At 36.2% G+C, this 25,709-nt stretch overlaps 1 protein-coding gene across 2 annotated transcripts in view; it reads right to left on the reverse strand.

Annotated features, from left to right (window-relative positions):
• Nucleotides 1–25,709, reverse strand: part of LOC128226777 (AF4/FMR2 family member 4-like) — an 85,504-nt gene that overhangs the window by 26,020 nt on the left and 33,775 nt on the right. The window contains exons 9-11 of one of the 2 annotated variants that reach the window (XM_052936823.1): nt 21,925–21,998; nt 4,946–5,126; nt 808–2,453 (exon numbers count right to left, since the gene is read on the reverse strand). In XM_052936823.1, the coding sequence (XP_052792783.1) occupies nt 808–2,453; nt 4,946–5,126; nt 21,925–21,998 (1,901 nt within the window). Of the gene's footprint in view, nt 1–807; nt 2,457–4,945; nt 5,127–21,924; nt 21,999–25,709 lie in introns of both variants that reach the window. The other variant, XM_052936822.1, reaches the window with a different exon arrangement.

Raw genomic sequence — 25,709 nt, forward strand, 5'->3', positions numbered from 1 at the left:
GTGTGATGAATTATAATCATTTTACCTCTAGTGCTGTCCTAATGCATTTAATTGTGTTTGCTTGTACTCTAATGGTTACAAATGAGTTTCTGAAGTTTTCTGCCATGTTTAGGGGTAAACCATAGATCAGTCTTGAAGAACTGAAGAAGGAATGTGCTGATTTTTTTATGTTAGGCGCAGACACATTTCTGCGATCGATGTCCATAAAGCAAAGAAGAGAGAAGTTATCTAATTCTTAAATAGAATTGCACGTTGCTTGATATGAGATAATTAATCCCGCTAACTGTAAAGTTTAGCCATGAAATGTTTACATTTTACACCAAAGTATTTAACACTTGCAGTAAAATCTGATGTCAGTTTGTTATAATTTACAATCTAATTATATCCAATTTATTAAGAAGATGGAAGTTTATGATGAATATTAACTTTAAAGATTAACATTTTTATTTCGTAACGCAAATAATAACATCCATTGATGACTATCATATAATTTTTATATTATTTTTGCACTAACAAACAGAAGACAATACTTGTTAGTTTTTTTGATAGACAAGGGGTAAAGCTCAACACATATTTTCATGCTAGCGATAAAAATTGCCACAAATAAGGTCAATGTGAACATGTATAACAAGTTCAATGTAAATATCATTGACAGTTTTCAGAAATTGTCAACATTTTTGTTTTGTACGACAACAAGCAAAACCATGTTACCAAGTCAATGACTATTAGCCACAACTCTTTCTTTCTAAAAATACAATGGATGACCTAAAAATGATATAAAAGAAATATTATAAATATAAGGTATACCTGTTTTGTACTGGTGTGGATTGCTTGAATGGTGAACTGGGAAGGGTTCTTCTCCGTTTTGAGTCATCATTTCGACTAGAGTCCAATTTCCGCTTCTTGACATCTGGCGGAGACTGGTGTAACGAATGATTAGATGCGGTATTATAGTCATGAATGGGTGACAATGGCTTTGAGCTCTCATTCTCAACTTCAGAGTCATTATCAGAGTCAGAGGAAGTAGAACTACTTGACCCACTACTGCTACTCGCACTCTCAGAGTCGCTAGATTCCTCTGACTCGCTGTGTTTAGTTGGCTCACGAACTGGCAATGCATCAAAATCTGGAATTGCTTCAATATCCTTTACAACTTTCTTCTTAGACACACTCTTATTTGAAACTAATTTCTCACTAGAATACACATTTTCTGTACTTACACTACTATTTGCACTAACATTTTTAGTTCTATACGCACTATGAGCACTAGAACCTTTCTCATGTACATCTTTTAGCACTTTATTTTGAGACTTTTTCATATAATTTGGAAGATTTGATTTGGCACTACCATCAAATGGTTGCTTTGAAGGCTCACTTTCACGTATATGCTTTGGCTCAAGGAACCCTTGACTGCTCCTTTCCACACACAAATAACTATCCAAGAGGTTCAGCTCAATCCGTACAAGGACAGAAGGTTTTCCTTTTACCCATGATATGTTGCCATTTAATGGAAGTGGTTTCACTGGCGAGGTTGCCAGCCCTGCCTTGGCTAGCTTCTCTCTATTGGTGTGATGGGAAATGTCTATACTTGGGTAGTTAGGAATAGGCGAAAGGGGTTTTGCACCAGGGAATGAGTCCAAAATTTGCTCTACGCTTGGATCTTTTATACTGCGAGAAGGTTTTGATGCTGCTTTGCTATTATCACAGTGAGTAGACTTTTCAGGCACACCAGAATTACAGACTGGTTTTAACTTGACCCTGTCTTGTTCTTTTAAATGTTTATCAAGCTTAGCTCCTTTCCTACGAGCAGGACTTGTAATAGGGACACTATTACTACTGGAACACAAAGAATTGCGTGGATTTGTGGAAGAGGATTGAGATTTTTGTGGAAGAGATTTATGCGGAGATTTGATTGGGGACCGAGATGTGTTAACAACATCAATCTCACTGTCAGAGTCACTTATATATGCTGGCGATATGACGGTTTTCATGCGAGCTTTACGCGCTCTGACTTTTCGAGGCTTTTCATTGTCTGATATATTTACATCTGGACTAGCTATTGACTGAGAACTTTTACGCTCTCTTGTTTTAACATTGTCAAATTTGTTTGTGGAATTAAATGCTTGTTCATTATTTTTCACAATCAACTTCTCTGCAGCACTAGAGTGTCTACTATGAATTATTTTGACTGGGGATTTAATTGGAGATAACACAGACAGCTTATCAATAGGTGCAGGGGGAGAGAACTCATCTGCCGACATGTGCTTGAAAGAGGTGTCCTGGTCTATTGAGGGCGGATTTTCGTCAGAGATGAAATTGTCAGCCCCACGCCTGTCCCCGTCAAAGTGGTCCTCAGACTTATCAGAAGGCGGGGCCTCCACTGATGGGGGTTTTCCGTTCAACAATGACTGAGGCCCCTTCTGAAGGAAGTTGTCTAGCTTCCACTTCCCAGACTGCTGAAATTAGGCCACATATTAAACAAAAGCACACATACCCATGGCACATGAAATGGTTTCTTACATTTGCGTTCATAATTCTGTTTCTTCAATCAATATAATTATACTAATTCAATTATTTTAGATATTAGGGGATATTTTGACATCACATTGCAGATATAATGTCTACATTACCATATTATGTTCAATTTCACAAAACTATACCTCATCTGTAAGGAATGCCTTTAACAGACACAAACAAAATACATTCATCAATCATTTTCAGAATCAAACACTTAAAAAGAATGGTTATAGAATATTATCTTTATAATGATTTGGAATGTGTTGGTTGTTATGGAAACATAAAGCATTCAATTTATGTAAAATTTGAGGACTATTCAATTTAACTTTATTTTGTCCAAACACGATTTAAACAAAAATCATGTCATTGCTTTAATGATAGTGCTTGGTTAAGACTTGCTACATTTAAATAGAGTTAATTCTCAATTATAAATGCCATTCCATGCTAACAATTTTAGATTTTCTTAAAATGCCAGAGGAATATCCACAAAATAGTTTGAGTAAACCAGTGACTAAGACCATAGTACATCACTGACTAGGGCCACTGTAAACCAGTGCCTAAGGTCATAGTAAAGAATGATTAAGGTCATAGTAAACCAGTGACTAAGGCCATAGTAAATTATTTGCAAAGGCCATAGTAAACCACTTACTAGGGCAATAGTAAAGCACAAATGCAGGCCAAAATAAAGTCCTGACTAGGACCATAGTAAACTGGTGACTGAGGTCATAGTAAACTGGTGACTACGGCCAAAGTGAAGTCCTGACTAGGACCAAAGTAAACTGGTGACTGAGGTCATAGTAAACTGGTGACTACGGCCAAAGTGAAGTCCTGACTAGGACCATAGTAAACTGGTGACTGAGGTCATAGTAAACTGGTGACTACGGCCAAAATAAAGTCCTGACTAGGACCATAGTAAACTGGTGACTGAGGTCATAGTAAACTGGTGACTACGGCCAAAGTGAAGTCCTGACTAGGGCCATAGTAAACTGGTGACTAAGGTCATAGTAAACTGGTGACTACGGCCAAAGTGAAGTCCTGACTAGGGCCATAGTAAACTGGTGACTAAGGTCATAGTAAACTGGTGACTAGGACAAGTGTAGACTGGTGACTAGGACCAGTGTAAACTGGTGACTAAGGTCATTGTCAACTGGTGACCAAGGCCAAAGTAAAGTCCTGACTAGGGCCATAGTAAACTGGCGACTAAGGTCATAGTAAACTGTGAACCAAGGCAAAAGAAAAGCCCTGACTAAGGCCATAGTAAACTGGTAACTAAGGCCATAGTAAACTGGTGACTAGGGCCATAGCAAACATGTGACTTAGGCTATAGTAAAGTACAATAAAGGCCAAAGTAAAGCACTGACTTAGGCCATAGTAATATACAAACTCGGGACATAGTAAACTGGTGACTACTGTCATAGTAAGCTGGTGACTTCTGTCATAGTAAACTGACTAAGATCATCGTAAAGCACTGGCTAAGACCAAAGTAAGCTAGTGACTAAGGTCATAGTGAACCAGTGACTAAGGCCATTAGAGTCTTACATGTGCCATATGGCATCTACTGGAAAAACTGAATTGTGCATACTTTACAGAGCTTCAGCTCAAAACATTTGCGTTCATGACACCAAGTGTATCACTTACCTTTGTATCAAATCTGACATATTCATTTTCACAACATAATGAGACCATTAACAGTGCCCTGTGATAACAATTGGGATTAACAATAAATATGACCAAAGCTAGCCAAGCTGTCAACATTGTATGAGATATTATGAAATTTGAACCAAGCAGACAACCATTAAGTTGGACATTTTTCTCAAAATAAATCAAATGTAAGTGACTTTCTAGATGCAAAACAATTATTGATCAAGCCAGGACAGAAAATGAAGAACAAAGCCATTTCATAGGAAGCAATTTAAGATATTGACTGATTTCATTTCAATCTGTGAGAAGTAATTCATTATCAAGATTAATGGCCATATTTATTTTGCCCCTAGATGAGTCAGCCCAAAGAAGACCAACAATTGATATTTTTGATCCAATCTATACAATAGGAAATGCATTTACAGAAAGACCTACTTCGCATATTTGCAACTGAGCCATGTTATTAAAATGGGGGTAATAGAATATGGTACACATTGGGGGGTTTACAGAGGTGCACAATTTTTTTCAATCTAAAATATTATCAATCATCTTACATAAAAGAAAATCAACTATTAATTTATGGCTAGTTCTGCTACTTCACATAAAATATCTGGGCCCAAAACCATCAAACTAAGATATGGAATGACAACAGGGTCATTTACACATACTTTAAAGGTTGTCATGTTTATACGGTCACTTAGTGTGTACAGTTATACGTGCAAAACAATTATTCATCAATCTAAACTTCTAAATAACTATATGCGCCTACTGGGCGCACATCACATACGGGAGAAGGCGTTGTTTCCGTGCCATACTCCGGGGAGGCAGATTTCTGTGCCGGTGTTGTGACCTGCACATGGCCCACGGGCCCTTCGTTGTCTGAGTCCCGGTCTGACTCCCCATCGCTGCTGTCACCAGAATCACTGCTCGAACTGTCACTGCTTGAACGACCAGAATATGTGTCCATCCTGCCAATGTATAAAAAAAATGCACTCAAACTTTCTATATAACAAAACGTGTTATTCATTATGTTTGTTACAACATGGAGGATTATAATTCACTCTGATTTCATACACTCTCCCTGAAACAAAAAAAAAGTCAGCAAGCATTTCCTGTATAACATGCTTTAAATAAAACATTAGATCAACATTGGTATAAATACTATTACATTCCACGCAGTGAAAGACTATCTAAAGTGTTCATATCTTGTTGTTGTTGCCCTAGTTTCTGTTGCTCTTGTTGTTGATATATCTTGTTTTGAAGAAACACTCAGTGGTTGACGCAGATGCCAAGGCCAATGAGATATTTAAAAAGTATGGCAAACAAAAGTTCACAAGGCATCTCTGAACGCCTAATAAATGACACCAAACATTCAATGTAAGGTTCAACTTGAACAAATGCAAAGTAAACATCTGCATGAAGAATAATCTTTTCTACCATTTAATAAAGATCAAGCAGACACATTTCAGTGCATTTTAATACTTAAATGTTACAACTGGTTGTAAATATAACATCAAACAACTGGGTATACAGGAGTGCTGATTTCTAATACATCAACTGGTATTCATACAAGTTAAAAGGTTTTGGCAAGGTTCGCTTGTACTAACAAAAGACATGAGGGAAACCAACATCTGTGAATTTAAATACAAAGACATTCTTTCTATCTATGTAAGAGCCACCTGTCCACTCATTCATAAGAAATACAGATTTCCATTAACAGCAATATACTGAAACCTTGGCTTGTTATAATTTTAAACAATTTTATAAGCAAATAGGAGTAAGCAAACAAGTAAACCCATAATCTAAATTGTGATATAACCAATCAACTGGGTTGATTAATTACGCACTTTGCTTGCACAGAGAACTACTGTGTTTTTCTTTGCATTCAAAAGATGGAGAATAATTGTTAAAAGTTTCAAACAAATATTACATCTCAACAATCAAAGTTTCTTAAAGTAATTAGAATAAGGTGTCGCTGATACCCAATAAATCAACATACAAGTCAGACCGATTAATGATACAAAGGCAGACATTCTTAAAGATATTAAAGTGAAAGCAAGAACAAGAGACCAATAAAAAGTGTCAATTATTGTTTGAACTTGAACACAAACCACAGATAGTACTCTTTATTTCTTACAGGCATTTTTGAAATTCTATTTTAACATATAAAGGATCAGAGGAAAATAAGTGAAATGCCTTGAACCTTTCACAACAAGACGTTCCATTCTTGAACAGTCAACTAACAACTTAGACAGTTTAAAAAGCTTTATAGTAGGTACATTCAAGAACCAATCATATAACTATCCATACTACCAAATACCTGACCATAATGCCCATGAAGGCAAGCAGGAACTGCATAGGAAACCTAGACAAGAATCAACACTACCAAATACCTGACCCCATGCCCCATAATAGAAGGCATGAACTCACACAGCATAGGAAACCTAGACAAGTATCCACACTACCAAATACCTGACCCCATGCCCCCAAATAGAAAGCATACACTCACACAGCATAGGAAACCTAGACAAGTATCAACACTACCAAATACCTGACCCCATGCCCCATAATAGAAGGCATGAACTCACACAGCATAGGAAACCTAGACAAGTATCAACACTACCAAATACCTGACCCCATGCCCCCAAATAGAAAGCATACACTCACACAGCATAGGAAACCTAGACAAGTATCAACACAACCAAATACCTGACTCCATGCCCCATAATAGAAAGCATACACTCACACAGCATAGGAAACCTAGACAAGTATCAACACAACCAAATACCTGACCCCATGCCCCCAAATAGAAAGCATACACTCACACAGCATAGGAAACCTAGACAAGAATCAACACTACCAAATACCTGACCCCATGCCCCATAATAGAAAGCATGAACTCACGCAGCATAGGAAACCTAGACAAGAATCAACACTACCAAATACCTGACCCCATGCCCCATAATAGAAGGCATGAACTCACGCAGCATAGGAAACCTAGACAAGTATCAATCCTACCAAATACCTGACCCCATGCCCCATAATAGAAGGCATGAACTCACGCAGCATAGGAAACCTAGACAAGAATCAACACTACCAAATACCTGACCCCATGCCCCATAATAGAAGGCATGAACTCACGCAGCATAGGAAACCTAGACAAGAATCAACACTACCAAATACCTGACCCCATGCCCCATAATAGAAAGCATGAACTCACGCAGCATAGGAAACCTAGACAAGAATCAACACTACCAAATACCTGACCCCATGCCCCATAACAGTAGAAAGCATGAACTCACGCAGCATAGGAAACCTAGACAAGTATCCACACTACCAAATACCTGACCCCATGCCCCATAATAGAAAGCATGAACTCACGCAGCATAGGAAACCTAGACAAGTATCAATCCTACCAAATACCTGACCCCATGCCCCATAATAGAAGGCATGAACTCACGCAGCATAGGAAACCTAGACAAGTATCAATCCTACCAAATACCTGACCCCATGCCCCATAATAGAAGGCATGAACTCACGCAGCATAGGAAACCTAGACAAGTATCAATCCTACCAAATACCTGACCCCATGCCCCATAATAGAAAGCATGAACTCACGCAGCATAGGAAACCTAGACAAGAATCAACACTACCAAATACCTGACCCCATGCCCCATAATAGAAAGCATGAACTCACGCAGCACAGGAAACCTAGACAAGTATCAACACTACCAAATACCTGACCCCATGCCCCATAATATAATAGAAGGCATGAACTCACGCAGCATAGGAAACCTAGGCAAGAACCAACACTACCAAATACCTGACCCCATGCCCTATAATAGAAGGCATGAACTCATGCAGCATAGGAAACCTAGGCAAGAACCAACACTACCAAATACCTGACCCCATGCCCTATAATAGAAGGCATGAACTCATGCAGCATAGGAAACCTAGGCAAGAATCAACACTACCAAATACCTGACCCCATGCCCTATAATAGAAGGCATGAACTCACGCAGCATAGGAAACCTAGACAAGAATCAACACTACCAAATACCTGACCCCATGCCCCATAATAGAAAGCATGAACTCACGCAGCATAGGAAACCTAGACAAGAATCAACACTACCAAATACCTGACCCCATTTTATTCATATTCTACAGGTTTATATAGCATTATAGATGTTGCTAATAAAGAACAAGCCAAAGTTCTATGTTCAACAGCAGTATACAAATTTAACAACTACACACATAAAGTCAACTGTGAAAAATCTAAACAATTAATTCTATTAGCTGAACTTTAACTTCAGGTCTCTCATAAAGAATTTAGTTGAAAAATAAAACACTAGTAAATATCACCAGTAATCCTCCTGAAAATGATCTTCCTGAAAATCTAGAAGTGCTATTGTGTAATTGAAAAGGTAAAATTTCATTAAATAATAGCAGTATTATTGCTTGCCAGATAACAATCAAGTCAAATAGAAAACTAGAATATGATAGGAAATCCATTCTCCTGAGAAAATCTTCAAAGAGATTGCAGATGCGGAGAAAGCTGATGGAATATCATGATAAACAACATAGCCACTCTAGTTTCACTGTCAGCAAAAAGAATACCTTATATAACACAGGAAAAGCATCAGGATAAAGTTTTAATTTAAAACAGTTAACTCAGTGTACATTTCCATCAAGAGATTGGGCCCCAGCCTGACGGATTCCCATGTAAAACAGCCCAGCTTTTTATTCCTGTGGCCACAAAGTTTCAATTTGAAGCAGATGTGATTAATTGAGCATGTCAGGATCTTTATTTCCTTATTTCATCTGCTAAAACACACAAGCACATGAGGAATTAGAATGAAAGTTAATCATGCCTTCTTGTGTTTCCAGGGATGGAAATTGAATTAGTTCTTAAAACAACAGGAGATTAGACTGAAGCTGTTATGGCCTAACTCTGATTTATTGGTATCTGGAGGCCTGTCCTAGCTTGGTCTTCCAGGAACTTTTTACTCAAGCCCCTGTCTACCACTTGCTACATTGACAACTAACTTTCTAGGAAACATGACTGACAAGGGAAAACACAAGTAGACCACACACACACACACACACTAAAAATGTAAACCATTCTAAACTTACAATAACCCTGGTTATTCTACAGACAGTACTTAAAACACATTATGAATTAATTTAAGCTGTAAAAATAAACCACTAAAAGATATAATAGCCATTAAATTTTACAAGAGTCATGACTCAGAATACCCATGAGCAGCTGTAGTGCTGACAAGATTCAGAACAATAATTCAAAGTATGTACCAATACATAAATCTTCCATCCATTCCACAGTATTATAATGTCAGAGCTGACAGTTTCCAGCCAGACAGTCCTAAAACATTTGTCCTCAAACAATCCTCCAAGGACCCTTTCAAAGTTCTGGTGTCAGTACCCACTATGTTAACAACCACAAATGCATTTTTGTCTGGTAGCTCAACAATAAAGGTTAGTGTTAATACTGAAATCCTAAACAAACTAGAGCTATCACTGAAGGTGAAGGTAATACCCCCGAACGCCACCTCTCATTATGATTTATCATTGTATGAAGTTTTATTAAATTCCATCTAGTAGTTTTCAAGTTACTGTCCGGACAAAAGTTTGACAAAAAAACCACAGAAAAAGGCAATGACTCTGTAATTTGCTAAAATAGTGTAATGATTCATGTACACTGCACTTCCTCTCATCATGACCTATCACTGTATTAAGTTTTATTAAATTCCATCCAATAGTTTTCAAGTTATGCTCCGGACAAGAAAAAGTAACAAGGGCTGTAACTCTGTAATTAGCTGGAATAGAATTGTGGTTCCTGTACACTGCACTACCTCTCTTTATGACCTATCAATGTATGAAGTTTTATCAAATTCCATCAAATAGTTTTCAAGTTATGCTCCAGACAAGAAAAAGGAACAAAGGGCAGTAACTCTGTAATTAGCTGAAATGGAATTGCGGTTCCTGTACACTGCACTTCCTCTCATCATGATCTATCACTGTATGAAGTTTTATTAAATTCCATCCAATTGTTTTCAAGTTATGCTCTGGACAAAAAAGGTAACAAAGGGCAATAACTCAGTAATAAGCAAGAATAGAGTTATGGTTATTGTACACTGCATTTCCTCTCATTATGCTTTACCATTGTATGAAGTTTAATCCAATTCCATCCAGTAGTTTTTAAGTTATGCTCCGGACAAGGTAAATTGCAACGCACCAACGGACCGACCTACAAACCGACCGACTCACTGACCACAGGGTGACTCCAATATACCCCCTTCAAACTTCTTTTATCGGTATAATAATTATTAGGAAAAATGAGCACTTTTTTTCTTCCAAATTTTCTTCTAGAACTAACTATATAAGATCAATCAACTTGACATTAATTCTGTTTTCGTGCGCATCAATATGTTTTAAGTTGGAGGGTACCAATACCAACATGGTGAAAATCTTCCCTTCCCATTTGACCTCTACAAATTCTGCACAATTGAGCTTCATGTTGCTGACCCTTGTAATTTACACATTATTCTTAATTTAATCTTAAAAAAAACGTATTTTGCATTCAAGTCCGTTCATGTGCCTTGGGTATTTTTTTTATTTTTTTATTTATTTAAATTTTGAAATGTTTTCATGTTTCTGAAATTGATCAAAATAGTACGCCCAAACCATTTGAACCAACTGACACCGAACCTGATATCACACCTGATAAAATATGCACTGCTCATGCTGAGTCAACTAATTCAGATCCGGTTTCCACCTGAAACACCCAGGTCCCATTTTCTACACCAAAGCCCTATTATGACTGCAGCACATTACATTTGAACATTCCAATTTGACACAAGAGAGAAACCCCAGGCCCGATTTCCCAGCAGCAACTGGTATTTGCTACCTTATGAACAAAGATGACCTTTGCACATACATCTGTTAATCACAAAGTTATCAAGAAAAAACCTTAAAACATTCAACATGTTCTCACAATTGCATTGCTATCAAGGATATCTCTCATACACAGCTGGAAAAAACCAGATAACAAGAAAACAAGATATTGCTAAAGAAGTTGTTATTGACAACATTAGGCAAGAATATTGGGTTTTAACAACACCCAAGTGAGCAAGTGATAAATAATCGCAAGTGAGCAAGTGATAAACAATCAGTGCAGTGCTTTTCAAAAAATTAAGATATTATTTAATATCTCGAATTAAGTGATTATTAAACCTTGAAATGCTTTTCAACAAAGCAATTGGTAAATAAACCTTGAATCAATTGATAAATAAACCTTGAATCAATTGATAATTAAACCTTAAATCAAGTGATAATTAAACCTTGGATCAAGTGATAACTAAATATAAAACATGCTTTTCATCCATTCAAGGGATAATAAATTCTACTTTAATTAATTAAGACTACATAAGGAGACAATACATTTACAAATAGAGCTTCACTTGACAATGTCAGCACTAAAGATCTACTTTAAAGATGGCACAAACATGTGTCAGGAAAGCTCTTAATTGAAGGTACACATGACATAAAGTCTTTTTAACAGCATCAAGACATTCTTAATATGCCAAGAAATGCTTCCCAAAAACAATAACCTTTTTATTTGAGTATACCCCTGTTCACATAAGGCGTGAGATTTCTGCAATCATTCCATGCAGTATATGATGCCATGGGTGTGTGTTCCACTCTGTGTTTGTGTCAGACACAGGAATTATGGCAAAGGCACAGAATGTAACACACTGACATCCCATGCTGTCTAGTACGTTTTAAAAAAAAATACACAATATTTATAAGACTGATATAGAATCAGTTACCATAACAATGTTGTCTCTGTAATGTCACAAGATCATCACTGTCAGGGGGGAAATCCTTTCACAGAACATCCATATCAACGTTCCAAGCCTTTACTTTGACCAGTCCCATTCCACTCATCAACCCCACAAAACCCCTTCACTCAGAGACATAAGTAAGTCTAACTACCCACCTTTCCAGCACAGGCATCTGCCTCTGGCCCTGATGTGTCCGGGTCTGGGCGGCCATCAACTCACAGAATTGACCCCACATTCTGTCCACTTTACGCCCACTAATCCAAATGTAAACTTTCACCAAATACGGGCTAAACAAACACCATCAAATTTTAAATCACTCACAAAGCTTATCCAACACCACTCTCAGTTTGTGTACAATTAATTACATCCAGGTATAAATGTATCATATTCATAATCCACAACATTCTGTAACAGCTGATTTACACTGGCAAAACAAATCAAATATGAACATCTGGGAATTGAACTGTATACCAGTATATTATGACATGTACAGTATCAAGTGTTCACATAGAATCTACACAGTTTTCCTGACACTGCACGGTCACTGGAAATACACACATAGAGCTGTGCTTTCTGAGATCACTCTACAACCTGACGTTAATTATCTGGCAGAACACTCAAGAACACTCCGTGTAATAAATCCACATGTAGATACACAGAACACCGAAAACCAGAGATGACAAGTAACCCAGAAATGAGCAGCTAAATTCACTGATCTCAGCACAAATTATGTAATGATACAATCATTCATCTGAACTGTTCTGAATTAGTACTACAACTACATGGCTCAGCAAAGCTGGCTCTGCTACCCAGCTGGCTCTGCTACCCACTTTCCATAACATGTACAATATGAACTTAATTCCCAAAATCAGTATACATGAGCCCGTGAAATTCATTCACTTCTTTACTATCTATCACTTGAATAATATTTGACAACTGAACTATCCGATATCCCATAAAATAGGCTATTCCACATCACTATACAAGGGTTGTCAATGCTGTTATTGTTCCTACTTACTTCCCATGAACTGGGGATGAATCAGCCAAAGCTTATCATTCAGAGATGACTACTGGTTATGAATCATGATACCGAAATACCACCAAGAGTAATTCCTAAAACTCAACAGTTAAATTAGCATTAACACCGCCAGCGAATTGAAAATGATCTTTGTTCTCAAGTACCAATTAAATTTCAAGGTGTTCAAACCTAAATTTTGCTACATATTTTCTATTGTTAACACTCATCCAATCATATCAGATTTTTTTTAACAGAACATCAGCTATTTCCTCATACAGGATTTAAACACTGTAAATAGATACGCGCACACATATCCCAGTACACTCATTAAATTTAAAACGGCTTGTGTGTACAAGTTCTACATCCAGTATAACAGTGACGAAACACGAACAGTTCAGTGAAGCGGTGCACATGAAAAGGTCATCCAAACCGACTCTCTTCATTGTGGTTGTCACAAAGCCGCAGTACACAACGACACAGGTAGCTAGTAATAAACATTATCAAAATAGCGTATCAATCTTCTTTTATGCAAATAAATGGCTGATAACGTAAGAATTCTCAATATTCGTTTCAAAAGAAACAAAGTCATAAAATCCTACCGACAGAATACAAATTTAGAGAATTAAGCAAGTGAGATAGGATATACAATCTCCAAACACTGGCTGTATTTGTAAAGACAGTAAAAGCTAGTCCAAAATAAACTGTGGACATAAACTGGATTACCCGTCTTCTTATTTATCATCTAACAAGTATAGAAACTTTAAACCTATCGTTAAACTGTTTACTTTACCATACAATGCCAACAAATTGAGAGATTTTTTAATAAATTTCTGGAGAAAAAAATAAAATAAAAAAATTGTGAGATTCATTATTTTATAGGAGATGAAAAAAAAAGAAATGCCGACTTAAACAATATCACTTTGCAAGTTGTATCTCATTATTTTTGTATAAAAAAAATAGAACAGAATATTGAGTGATTATCCAATGAATCCACAGCAACTGCTTCAATTAAACTGCTCCCTGATAATGATCGAATCTATACAATATTAAAGTCACATTGGCTGCTTGTTAAGCAGACTGCAGTGTAATGGTGATGTTGTGGCAAAATGGTGTCGGACATCATCATATCACTGTCAGCTTTTATTGCTCAATTTCGCCTTCAGACATGAATTATAATTAAAAACAGTAAATGTCACAAGCAGGAATACCAACTAGTGTAAGAATTATTGTATGTCCGATAATGTATTACTAATACAAGGGATATAATCTCAAGTTAGATCATATACCTGTATCTTGATAATCAATTTAGGACAGAGGAAGAGTAAAAAGATGTTGAAAGAAATAATTATAGGATAGAAAGTTAGAAACTTCTTTTCTTGATGGAAAAAAGCAAAGATCATTTCAATTAAAAGGTTTAATATTTCCATTAAACTATTTTCCAGGTTCCTGGTCAATGAAAAGGCAATTTTCCATCTATTAATTCTTTAATGAAACCTTAAGGACGCCACAAGATTGGCTAATTAGAGATCAACAAGCAGACAGGAAAACACCCTCAAAATGGATGAAAAGTTTTACAACAGTTTAACAACTTTGTCCCAATAAGGATGTTTACAAAATCGACATCAATAGAGATAACCTGTTCAATTAAGATGGTCAGGGGAAAAACTTCTTTCTTTAGGGCACAGAGCATTAGAATTTCATTGCTTTGCACATAAAGGGTTTTCCAAACGAATGATTATCTAAAGCCTAGTTCAGTTTCACTGTCATTTAAGCTATAATATGTTTATGCATATAATGATATATATTAGTGCATTTTTTAATAGTGTTCTTATCATTTAACAAGGGGCAATAACTCAGTAATAAGCAAGAATAGAGTTATGGTTATTGTACACTGCACTTCCTCACATTATGCTCTACCATTGTATGAAGTTCGATTACCATTGGATAAAAACTCTTGATTTCATTACATAAAATGAAAACTTTAACGCAAAATTGTTAACTACCGTCCGCCCGCCCACCCGCCTGGTTTTCGCCTTCCTATAACCCGTAATTTTTCAATGAGAAATCCGGCTTAAAACATTAACTTATGTGTTTACTTGGTATCACCACACTGCTGCATAAATAGGCCGGTTATAAATAAAATAACATAATTATATATTAAACCTTTCTTAGCCATACTTATGTATAAAATAATTCACAAGTCTTTATCAATTGAAATAGTTATACCTTTGAATAACACAAAATACAATGAACATCCTAAAACTTACCATTCTACATGTAAAATAAACAAAGGTCAGTTTAATTCAGAGCTTAAAGCGGCTGTACTCCGTATGATGAAATAGCGAAAAAAACAACAAAAAAAAACGTCGAAAACTTACATTAACATGGTATCGATGTGTACAATGCATTGAACCTACTAAATGATGTACCATATAGTTTCCAATTAATTTATTTTTAGCAGTTTTTTCATATTTTTCCATTATATCTACCTAGTAGAAATCATTCCTTATGCGTGATTGGCTAGTCAATGTTATCACGTGATATTACCAAGTTAGGTATATAGTGTAAATATTCCAACCGTTTAGGGTAAGCCTTTGTGGCACAGTGGATACAACACTGGACTGCAATTTTGGCGACACCCCGGTCTCTGACTCAATTATTTTTTTACATTTTGGTATTTTTTTACAATTATGATATCAAAGAGTAAAGCATTTTATTAAATACTTGTTCTGAGATTCGTTACAGAAAAAAACTATAATATTATACCTTCCATAAATGTGTCCATTCTTTGTAAATAAAAAGTTGATCGATCCGTATATCTCTGTATTTGATTAAAATCCAGTTTTATGACATCAGCGGTCCTTATCATATTTTTGGCTGATCTGGACCGCTGACGTCATACAACTGGTAAGTGCGGCTTGCTATTTTCACAATGGCGAAAATTTGTCACAAGTAAACATTATTAGCTTTGTACAATAAAACACATATAAAGTGCTTTAAAAATATTGAATGGTAATATAAAATGTTTTGTATAATATAAGAAATATTTACAAACCACTTCGGGCCATATCATTATGGCATTATAAGGACCGACCAGTCAGCCCCAGAAGGTGAATGGACCTCGGCTAACACCTCGGTCCATATACAAGGTGGGTGGCTGACTTGCTGGTCCTTATAATATCATATGACCCCCAGTGGTGTGTAATATTTTTTAAGTGAAACATATACAAGATTTAAAGTTAAAACAAGTTATAATTCATTTGAAGAATACTTGGTTTATTTAACATCTGATATGTGCAATTGGGCTAGTTATTTTTTCGTATAAGAAATGACCAAGGTCCTTTGAAATATAATACTATATTATATATAATATATAATTAAACATCATTCTGATTGAGTGAGGACACTCTTTCCCTTCCTTTTTGAAAATGCAAGCAACAAAAGATAAGCTTACTCCCACAGACTACATTAGCTGTATGCACTTAACTTACTTTTTACCGTTGTAAAACACTGATGTTGGAAGTAATACATCTCAAACCTCTTCATAAATGCGTGACAATTTTTCATGACAAACTGAATGACAATTAAGCTGCATATTGAATTTCTAATTACTGTAGGTCAGGTCTGCATATTTACGAACCTTATAAGGTCAACAGAAGAGATCAAATACCAGCAGGATTAGCAAGTACTGGCTGTGGAATAAGACTATAATTAAAAAGAATCAGTATTCCTTATTTCAACAACATCTTTATGTGAACTATAAAAGTTTAATGCCAACGATTATAATTATACACTCGTAATATGTAAAAACCTTCAGAACTCATTACTTTGTCAACTTATGCCAAGTGCAGACAGATGGAAGGCAGTTCCCAGTCCAGTTGTGGCACCAGTTGTAAGACAGTGTTGTCTTTAGCACCCCTTTATTGAATAATCATGATGTTTCCTGGAAAAAAGACTGCCTCTATGCACAACACTAACTACTGGCTAGACCTCCAGAAATATAATACTACATAGTAGGAGACAAAATCAATCTGGAACAAGCGTTTTCACCAGATTATACACACTGCCCTATCATAAATATCTCCATAAAAAATATGGTAATTTACTTGTTCTAGCTTTCACAGAAAAACAAATATGTCCTTTTTGCTTCAAAAAAAAATCCAATCAATTCCAGCTCTATTAATGCAACGATCCCGGTCTTCGTTATCAGGTTGCAAATGCTAGAGAATGGTGTAATAGCTATCTCGTGTACAACTTCATTAAAACAAAGTTGCAACAATAATCATTTGACTGAAATATAATATGTATTCCTGTATAAATAACTGGAACTAAACCATCTCCTATTGGGTATTTCTATAATTCTCCATCTATCATGAAACAGAACCATAAGATGAGATCAGCAAGGAGTACATACAAGTTCTGACATAAACAATAACAATTCGAAAACTAATCTGCTCTAAATATTATGCATTCAAAACGCTTTATATCCATTATTTAAACAAGAAGCCTATTTATTCCACAAAGAAAGTGTTTCAATATATCTGAAGAAAAACAGAGAGTACCAAACAAAGATTTATTTTAGTACATCAAAGCTGACATTCACCCCATTTCGTGACATTTACCTTCCTCATGCAGCACAAAACACCTAAATATTCACCTGCTGAGATATAATACAAGTGTATTATATTATATATATTCTATGTACATTACTATGTAACCAGATTAAAAAAAAATAGTGTTAAGTGGATGAATGCCAAACATACATTAGATTACAGACAACAGGTTGCTATGCAGTAATTGTGTTTGTTAGAAAGAGTACAACCCTTCTCAAAAAAGTGTGTTTAATGACATTAAATGTGCATCTAATCTGCATAAAATGCAATGGTATTGGCACTGTATTTTTAAGCCTATTTTTTCTTACAGCATGAATTGAAAAATAGACAAAAGTACACTTTTGTAACTGAAGTGCATTTATTCTGCACTAAAAGCATATTTATTTCTAACTAAAAGTGCATAAATGCTTTAAGAGCATTTTTTCTGTGTTAAAATCTCATTTTCTGCATTAAAAGTGCTATTTTTCTGCATTTTAATTCGTCTGGGTAAAAAGCATTTTTTTTTTATTCGAGAAGCGACCATATTACAGGAAAAATTATTTTCAGGCTCCAAAAATTCTGAGACCAACATGCAACCCCATTAAAACTGGCAAAAAATTATGAGCATGAAATGGTGATAATACGTCTGTGTAATGTATGTCTACAGCTGTTTTCTATAAAAAAATGTATAAAACTAAATCACATTAGTTCATTACAATAAATCTCATTTTAGCTTCAAAGCAAAAAAGTGCAGGAAAGCATTTAGTGTAGTGAGAATATCTGGATAATTCAGCGCACCAGGCCATATGTGTGCATTGATTATCAATCAACCCACTTATCCATCAAACTCTTCAGGTATTTATCAGTCTACTGATGCACTTGCAATATGTGTAGCTCAGTTAAAGAACAAAGCTTTCAATTGTTTGAAAACTAAGCAGCTTGTTAACAAGGACTTTTGAAGAGCTTGTAGCATTTATTATAAACATACTTTTTATCAAGTCATCTCTCAATTTCAACAAAATCAATAGTAAAAAATAGTGCATGTAGTTTGATACCGCGATCAATCAAATCTAGGCATGAAACACTGTGATTTTGAAATCGGATTTTGTAATGGTTATGGATTGAGAGAATGAAGTTGAGAGTCCACCACTCCCTGTTCATGGAAGTGGTGGGTGGCAGCTTCATAAATAAACATCCTTCCCCACTGCTTCCACTGTTTTGTTGTTTCCACCAATCCTCATCTCATTATTTTCCCCACATCTCTTGAATATCTCTATCTTTGTGGCACCAAACAATGATTTTACAAACCTTTTAAGCATTAAGTTTGTTTCTATAAATAATTTGTCTTAAACAGTAACTGTTAAATTATGAGAGCATTATGTGACAAAAGTGCTCATAGCCCATGTCATCATAATGAAACTTATACCAGGGGGTCCAACGTGAAATGTGTTCGCCGAATTTTAAGTGAGGGAAATTGTGTGAAGCCGAATATTGTGGCGGCATTGAAAGGAATTTCGGTGTTTCAAGGATGTATTTTCACATGGTAAGTAAGTTATATCACCTTTCTCGCAATATAAATACGCCTACCCGGAGACCACACGTGTAAGCGTCTCTCGGTTTTTTAACATATGTTTCTAGAGGCCTTTACAAAAAAGTTATTGAATGTATAAGCTGAACGATTGATTGTTTACAAAGTGAAAATAGAAAATTGCGTGACTTGAAACTGTGTTTTCGGCCCAATTTTACCATTCTTGTACCTGTTTTAGCTATTTGTTATTGAATATTTGCATTATTTATCTTTTCGACCGCTACTGCACTTACATGGGTATTATACGGCCGATTTTTTCATGTTTAAACACCTTTTATGTTGGGCGACGAAGTTTTATGCAGTTTTTGTGTGAAGCAGAATCAGAATATACATGCGTTAATAAAAGTTTGATTAAGACATGAGCTGTAACGCATGTTAATAATTATATCAAAAGGAAATTTGAACGTACCGTGTATTTGTTATGCAAAATTACTTGTATAGTATTCAAGCAATTCATCTATATAAACTCGGAAATCAAATTATTACTCGGTAAATAAATGTAAGAACTCTTGATGTAACACGAACGTCCCGCAATACGGCAAATACAATGAATGCAATATTATCGGTCTAATTTTATCTTACCAACGAAAATACGTTTGAAAGCAGTTAAAGTCTACCCATACCCCACCAACCCCGGCAGTTGTCTTGCAATGGATCTTTGGGTACAACACTAAATAACAAAATATATGTATGAAATAAATGTTATGATATAATAATAAAGCACAATGACTTACTTTCACTGAAATGTACTGATATTTATGTTGTCTAACCTGGTCTAAAATAATTTGTTAAGAGTATGGTATTCTGTTCAATGCAGGATTATAGATAGTGGAATTTCACGCAAATGTATAACCCACTCAACAATTTATTCTAGACCCTTTAAGACTACCTTAACATTGGTACACGTATTTCAGTGAACTTAGTTATTGACCGCAGTGAAGTGTTTATACCCTCAACATCGTCTATGAATTAAAAGAGGCTGTGGGGTCTTTCCATGCGATAAATTTATCTTCGGTCAGTGTAAAATGGTGAATTTTAGAGTATACAATCTTGCTAAAATAGTACACAGGTGTATCTGGTGTGTAATTTTGCATTAAAAACACGTGGTATGTTCTTATCGGGTACCACATTTTCTTTTATTATTAATATTAAAATGTGTCTTAAGAACGCTATTAATGTTGCACTCACACAGATATTCCGTTTTTACAACTTTTTTTTATTTTTTGTCTTGGAAAGAACAATTATTTGCGTAAGTAATAGTAAACTGATATTAAAAGATTGTTGATCAGATCGCAGATTTTCATATTTCCGTTAAAATAATAATGTTTTATAGCTTAAACCGTTACTAACGATTTTAAAAAAAAAATGCATAAAACATAAATTTTGGAATTTAAATAAAAAAAATTGACGGCAGTCTTATAAAGCGGGTTTCCATGGATTTTCGCAAAAATGGCTCGTTCCAGGACTAAAATTAAAAAGTTGTCAAACTGTTTAATCTGTGAAAATGCAGTTTTAAAGCACGCTTATTTTGATTCTGCTTCACACAAAATCTGCATGAAACTTCGTCGCCCAACATAAAAGGTGTTTAAACATGAAAAAATCGGCCGTACAATACCCATGTAAGTGCTGTAGCGGTCGAAAAGATAAATAATGCAAATATTCAGTAACAAATAGCTAAAACAGGTACTAGAATGGTAAACCTGGGCCGAAAACACAGTTTCAAGTCACGCAATTTTCTATTTTCACTTTGTAAACAATCAATCGTTCAGCTTATACATTCAATAACTTTTTTGTAAAGGCCTCTAGAAACATATGTTAAAAAACCGAGAGACGCTTACACGTGTGGTCTCCGGGTAGGCCTATTTATATTGCGAGAAAGGTGATATAACTTACTTACCAGGTGAAAATACATCATTGAAACACCGAAATTCCTTTCAACGCCGCCATTTTATTCGGCTTCACACAATTTCCCTCATTTAAAATTCGGCGAACACATTTCACGTTGGACCCCCTGTTATTCAGACGTCTTAAGTACACCACAGGTTGCATAATAAAAATTCTAGAAGTAGAAATGCTTGTTATATATTTCAAATGATTGGGTATAAGCATGAATATAATTGATGTACTTTCTAATCCCCTGTACTTGGAGCTTCCCTATAAATAATTGGTAATGGCACTAAATAAACTATATAAAGGGGAACATGATAACAATCAAACTGGAGTATGAGTACAGTACATTATCTGACCATGTACTATTAACAGCAGGAACAAAAATATCCATGTGGGCTCAACTCAAAGCATGTTCATTTTTATACATGAGGAATATAAAACATAAAACATGGCAAAGGTTATGTCCTCATCCTCATCTCAAATCAATTAGTGAAATATAAGTAAGTACTCCAGAGTATATAAATACATAAAACAATGTAATAAACATAAACTGACAAAGGTGGAAAAGTGCCACTGTGAATCAAGATATTGACTACACTAATTGACAAATGATAATTAAGTAATAATTCTCATCTCAGTCTGTAGACAAGCACCGGATACAATAAATTCCTGCAGTAGACAGTAATTACATTTTGGCTGGTTAATACAGATAGCATTCCAGATAAACAATCAACAAAGTCTGTAAAAACAAACAAGCATATTGGTGTATCTGACTACGTAATTCCCCACCCGCATCCCTGATAATGTGTGACTTACCCCTGTTGTGTTTTATCCGGTGCCATTGGGCCCCTAGATCCTGGCCCCACCCTGGGGGGATCTGGCCCGGTAATCTGAAACATAGATAGTATATCCTCTGTCACTTTGCGAACTGTCTGCACACTTTTCACATCATTATCTGACAGCCATAACATTTTCTTCACATAACTTCTGTCTAATCAAGAAGATGGACTCTTCCAATACAGTTCAGTCTGTTCAGACAGCGATTGTTCCATTAAGTCCAATTGGTGAAAAGCCAGAATTGCGTACTAGTTCATCTAAGGTCAATTCCAATATTTTCTGATGATACTGTCTTACGTATATTGTACTAATGCTTTTGACAGTCTTTATTAGTAAAGAAATCAGTCTCTAAATTTCTTAAATCAGATTTTCTATTACTTGTGTAAATAGAGAATCAAGTATTTGTCTCCAAAGGACTGTTTTGTATGGGTGCGTGTCTGATTATAAACATGGGCTAAATTATTGGATTTTTTCACTGCCAGTACAGGCTTCAGCCATGTTTGTGACAATAACATATTGAATACCAACTAAGATCATTTAATCACTGTGATAAAAGCGCTCTTATCAAGACCAGGTATATGGAAGAAAACTTAAGAATTTCAAATTACTAAATTAACCTGCAATGTTGATAGATTGAAAACCATAAATAAGATCATAATAGTCGATTTATCTCAATGAAAATTTACATTTAACAGATTTTAAGGGACTTGAGATGATCAGGCACGAAATCATAAAAACAAATTTAAATACAAAGCATAGGGCAAAGTTTTAAAATGTTATCTTCAAGTTTATAATTTTGTTTAACGCATTATCATATTGATAGCCAAAAAGAAACTGTATGTACACAGTGTGTGTACACTAGGTGATAAATTACGTCATATATGCTTCGTCAGAAGGCAACATTTTGCTTATAGTGAGGACTTAAATCAAAGATAACTTTTCTTTTACTACACCATTTTAAATGAAAGAAAGGGCAGTCTATGCCTCTTAAGGTGCCCTGTCTTGTTTTATTACCTGAGTTTGATAAGGTGATTAGTTTCATCAAACACTTCGACAAACATGGTTCCAAAATAATTTTTGACACTGCTCTGTCAGATGGCCGTTTTGAGAAAAAGTTTGTTGAAGTGTTTTAAGAAACTAAATCTCAATCAAATTCTGGTAAAAGACCAGAGGCAGGGCTCCGTAAGTGTTTCATTTAAAATGGTGTAGAATTAATAGTAAAGTTATCTTTGTTTAAAATCTTCATTTGTAGCAGAACATTGCCTTCTGATGTAGCACTCATGCAATTTATCAAGTGGTATACACACACTGATAAAGGCTATCAATGTTTTTTCCACTTTTAAGGGAATAGTGGCAGGGCCCTTTGGAAAATTAGGGTCATTTTGGGATAAAGGGGAATAATTGATACTAAAATGATTCCTTGTGTTACCAGTTTTGACGGGTCTTATACCTTGCGTTACCAGTTTTGATTGGGCATTATTCATTGTGTTACTTGTTATTATTGGGCCTCATACCTTGTGTTACCTGCAGTTTTGAATGTGCCTTATTCCTTGTGTTACCAGTTTTGATTGGGCCTTGTTCATTGTGTTACCAGTTTTAAATGTGCCTTATTCCTTGTGTTACCAGTTTTGATTGGGCCTTATTCCTTGTGTTACCAGTTTTGATTGGGCCTTATTCCTTGTGTTACCAGTATGAATGGGGCCTTATACCTTGTGTTACCAGTTTGGATTGGGCCTTATTCCTTGTGTTAACAGTTTTGATTGGGCCTTATTCCTTTTGTTACCAGTTTTGATTGGGCCTTGTTCCTTGTGTTACCAGTTTTGAATGTGCCTAATTCCTTGTGTTACCAGTTTTGATTGGGCATTGTTCCTTGTGTTACCAGTTTTATATTGAGCATTATTCCTTGTGTTACCAGTATGAATGGGGCCTTATACCGTGTGTTACCTGTTTTGATTGGGCCTTATTCCTTGTGTTACCAGGTTTGATTGGGCCTTATTCCTTGTGTTACTTGTTTTGATTGGGCCTCATACCTTATGTTACCAGTTTTGAATGTGCCTTATTCCTTGTGTTACCAGTTTTGAATGTGCCTTATTCCTTGTGTTACCAGTTTTGATTGGGCCTTATTCCTTCAGTTACCGGTATGAAAGGGGCATTATACCTTGTGTTACCGGTATGAAAGGGGCATTATACCTCGTGTTACTGGTATGAAAGGGGCATTATACCTTGTGTTACTGGTATGGGTGGGGCCTAATGCCTTGTTTTACATGTATGGGTTTGGCCTTATACCTTGTGTTACTGGTAGGGATGGGGCCCTATACCTTGTGTTACTGGTATAGACGGGGCCTTATACCTTGTGTTACCAGTAAGGACAGGGCCTTATACATTGTACTACCAGTATGGATTGGACCTAATACCATGTGTTACCAGTAAAGACTGGACCTAATACCTTATTCTGCCAGTATTAATAGGGCATCATACCTTTTGTTACCAGAATGAATGGGGGCTAATACCTAATGCTGCCAGTATTAATGGGTCCTAATACCTTGTGTTACCAATATGGATGGGGGCTAATACCTTGTGTTACCAGTATGAATAGGGCCTAATAACTTATGCTGCCAGTATTAATGGGGCCTAATATCTTGTGCTACCAGTATGAATGGGGCCTAATACTTAATGCTGCCAGTATTAATGGGGCCTAATACCTTATGCTGCCAGTATGATTGGGGCCTAATACCATGTGTTACCAGTATGGATGGGGCCTTATACCTTGTGTTACTGGTATGGATGGGGCCTAATACCTTGTGTTACTGGTATGGATGGGGCCTGATACCTTGTGTTACTGGTGTGGATGGGGCCTAATACCTTGTGTTACCAATATGGATGGGGCCTAATACCTTGTGTTACTGGTATGGATGGGGCCTAATACCTTGTGTTACCAATATGGATGGGGCCTAATACATTGTGTTACTGGTATGGATGGGGCCTAATACATTGTGTTACCAGTATGAATGGGGCCTAATACCTTGTGTTTCTTGTATGGATGGGGCCTAATACCTTGTGTTACCAGTATGGATGGGGCCTAATACCTTGTGCTACCAGTATGGATGGGGCCTAATACCTTGTGTTACCAGTATGGATGGGGCCTAATACCTTGTGTTACTGGTATGGATGGGGCCTAATACCTTGTGTTACCAGTATGGATGGGGCCTAATACCTTGTGTTACTGGTATGGATGGGGCCTAATACCTTGTGTTACTGGTATGGATGGGGCCTAATACCTTGTGTTACTGGTATGGATGGGGCCTAATACCTTGTGTTACTGGTATGGATGGGGCCTAATACCTTGTGTAACTGGTATGGATGGGGCCTTATACATTGTGTTACTGGTATGGATGGGGCCTAATACCTTGTCTAACCAGTATGAATGGGGCCTAATACATTGTGTTACTGGTATGGATGGGGCCTAATACATTGTGCTACCAGTATGGATGGGGCCTAATACCTTGTGTTACTGGTATGGATGGGGCCTAATACCTTGTGTTACCAGTATGGATGGGGCCTAATACCTTGTGTTACTGGTATGGATGGGGCCTAATACATTGTGTTACTGGTATGGATGGGGCCTAATACCTTGTGTTACTGGTATGGATGGGGCCTAATACCTTGTGTTACTGGTATGGATGGGGCCTAATACCTTGTGTTACTGGTATGGATGGGGCCTAATACCTTGTGTAACTGGTATGGATGGGGCCTTATACATTGTG

The sequence above is a fragment of the Mya arenaria genome, chromosome 3, assembly GCF_026914265.1.
Source record: "Mya arenaria isolate MELC-2E11 chromosome 3, ASM2691426v1".
Classification (NCBI taxonomy): domain Eukaryota; kingdom Metazoa; phylum Mollusca; class Bivalvia; order Myida; family Myidae; genus Mya; species Mya arenaria.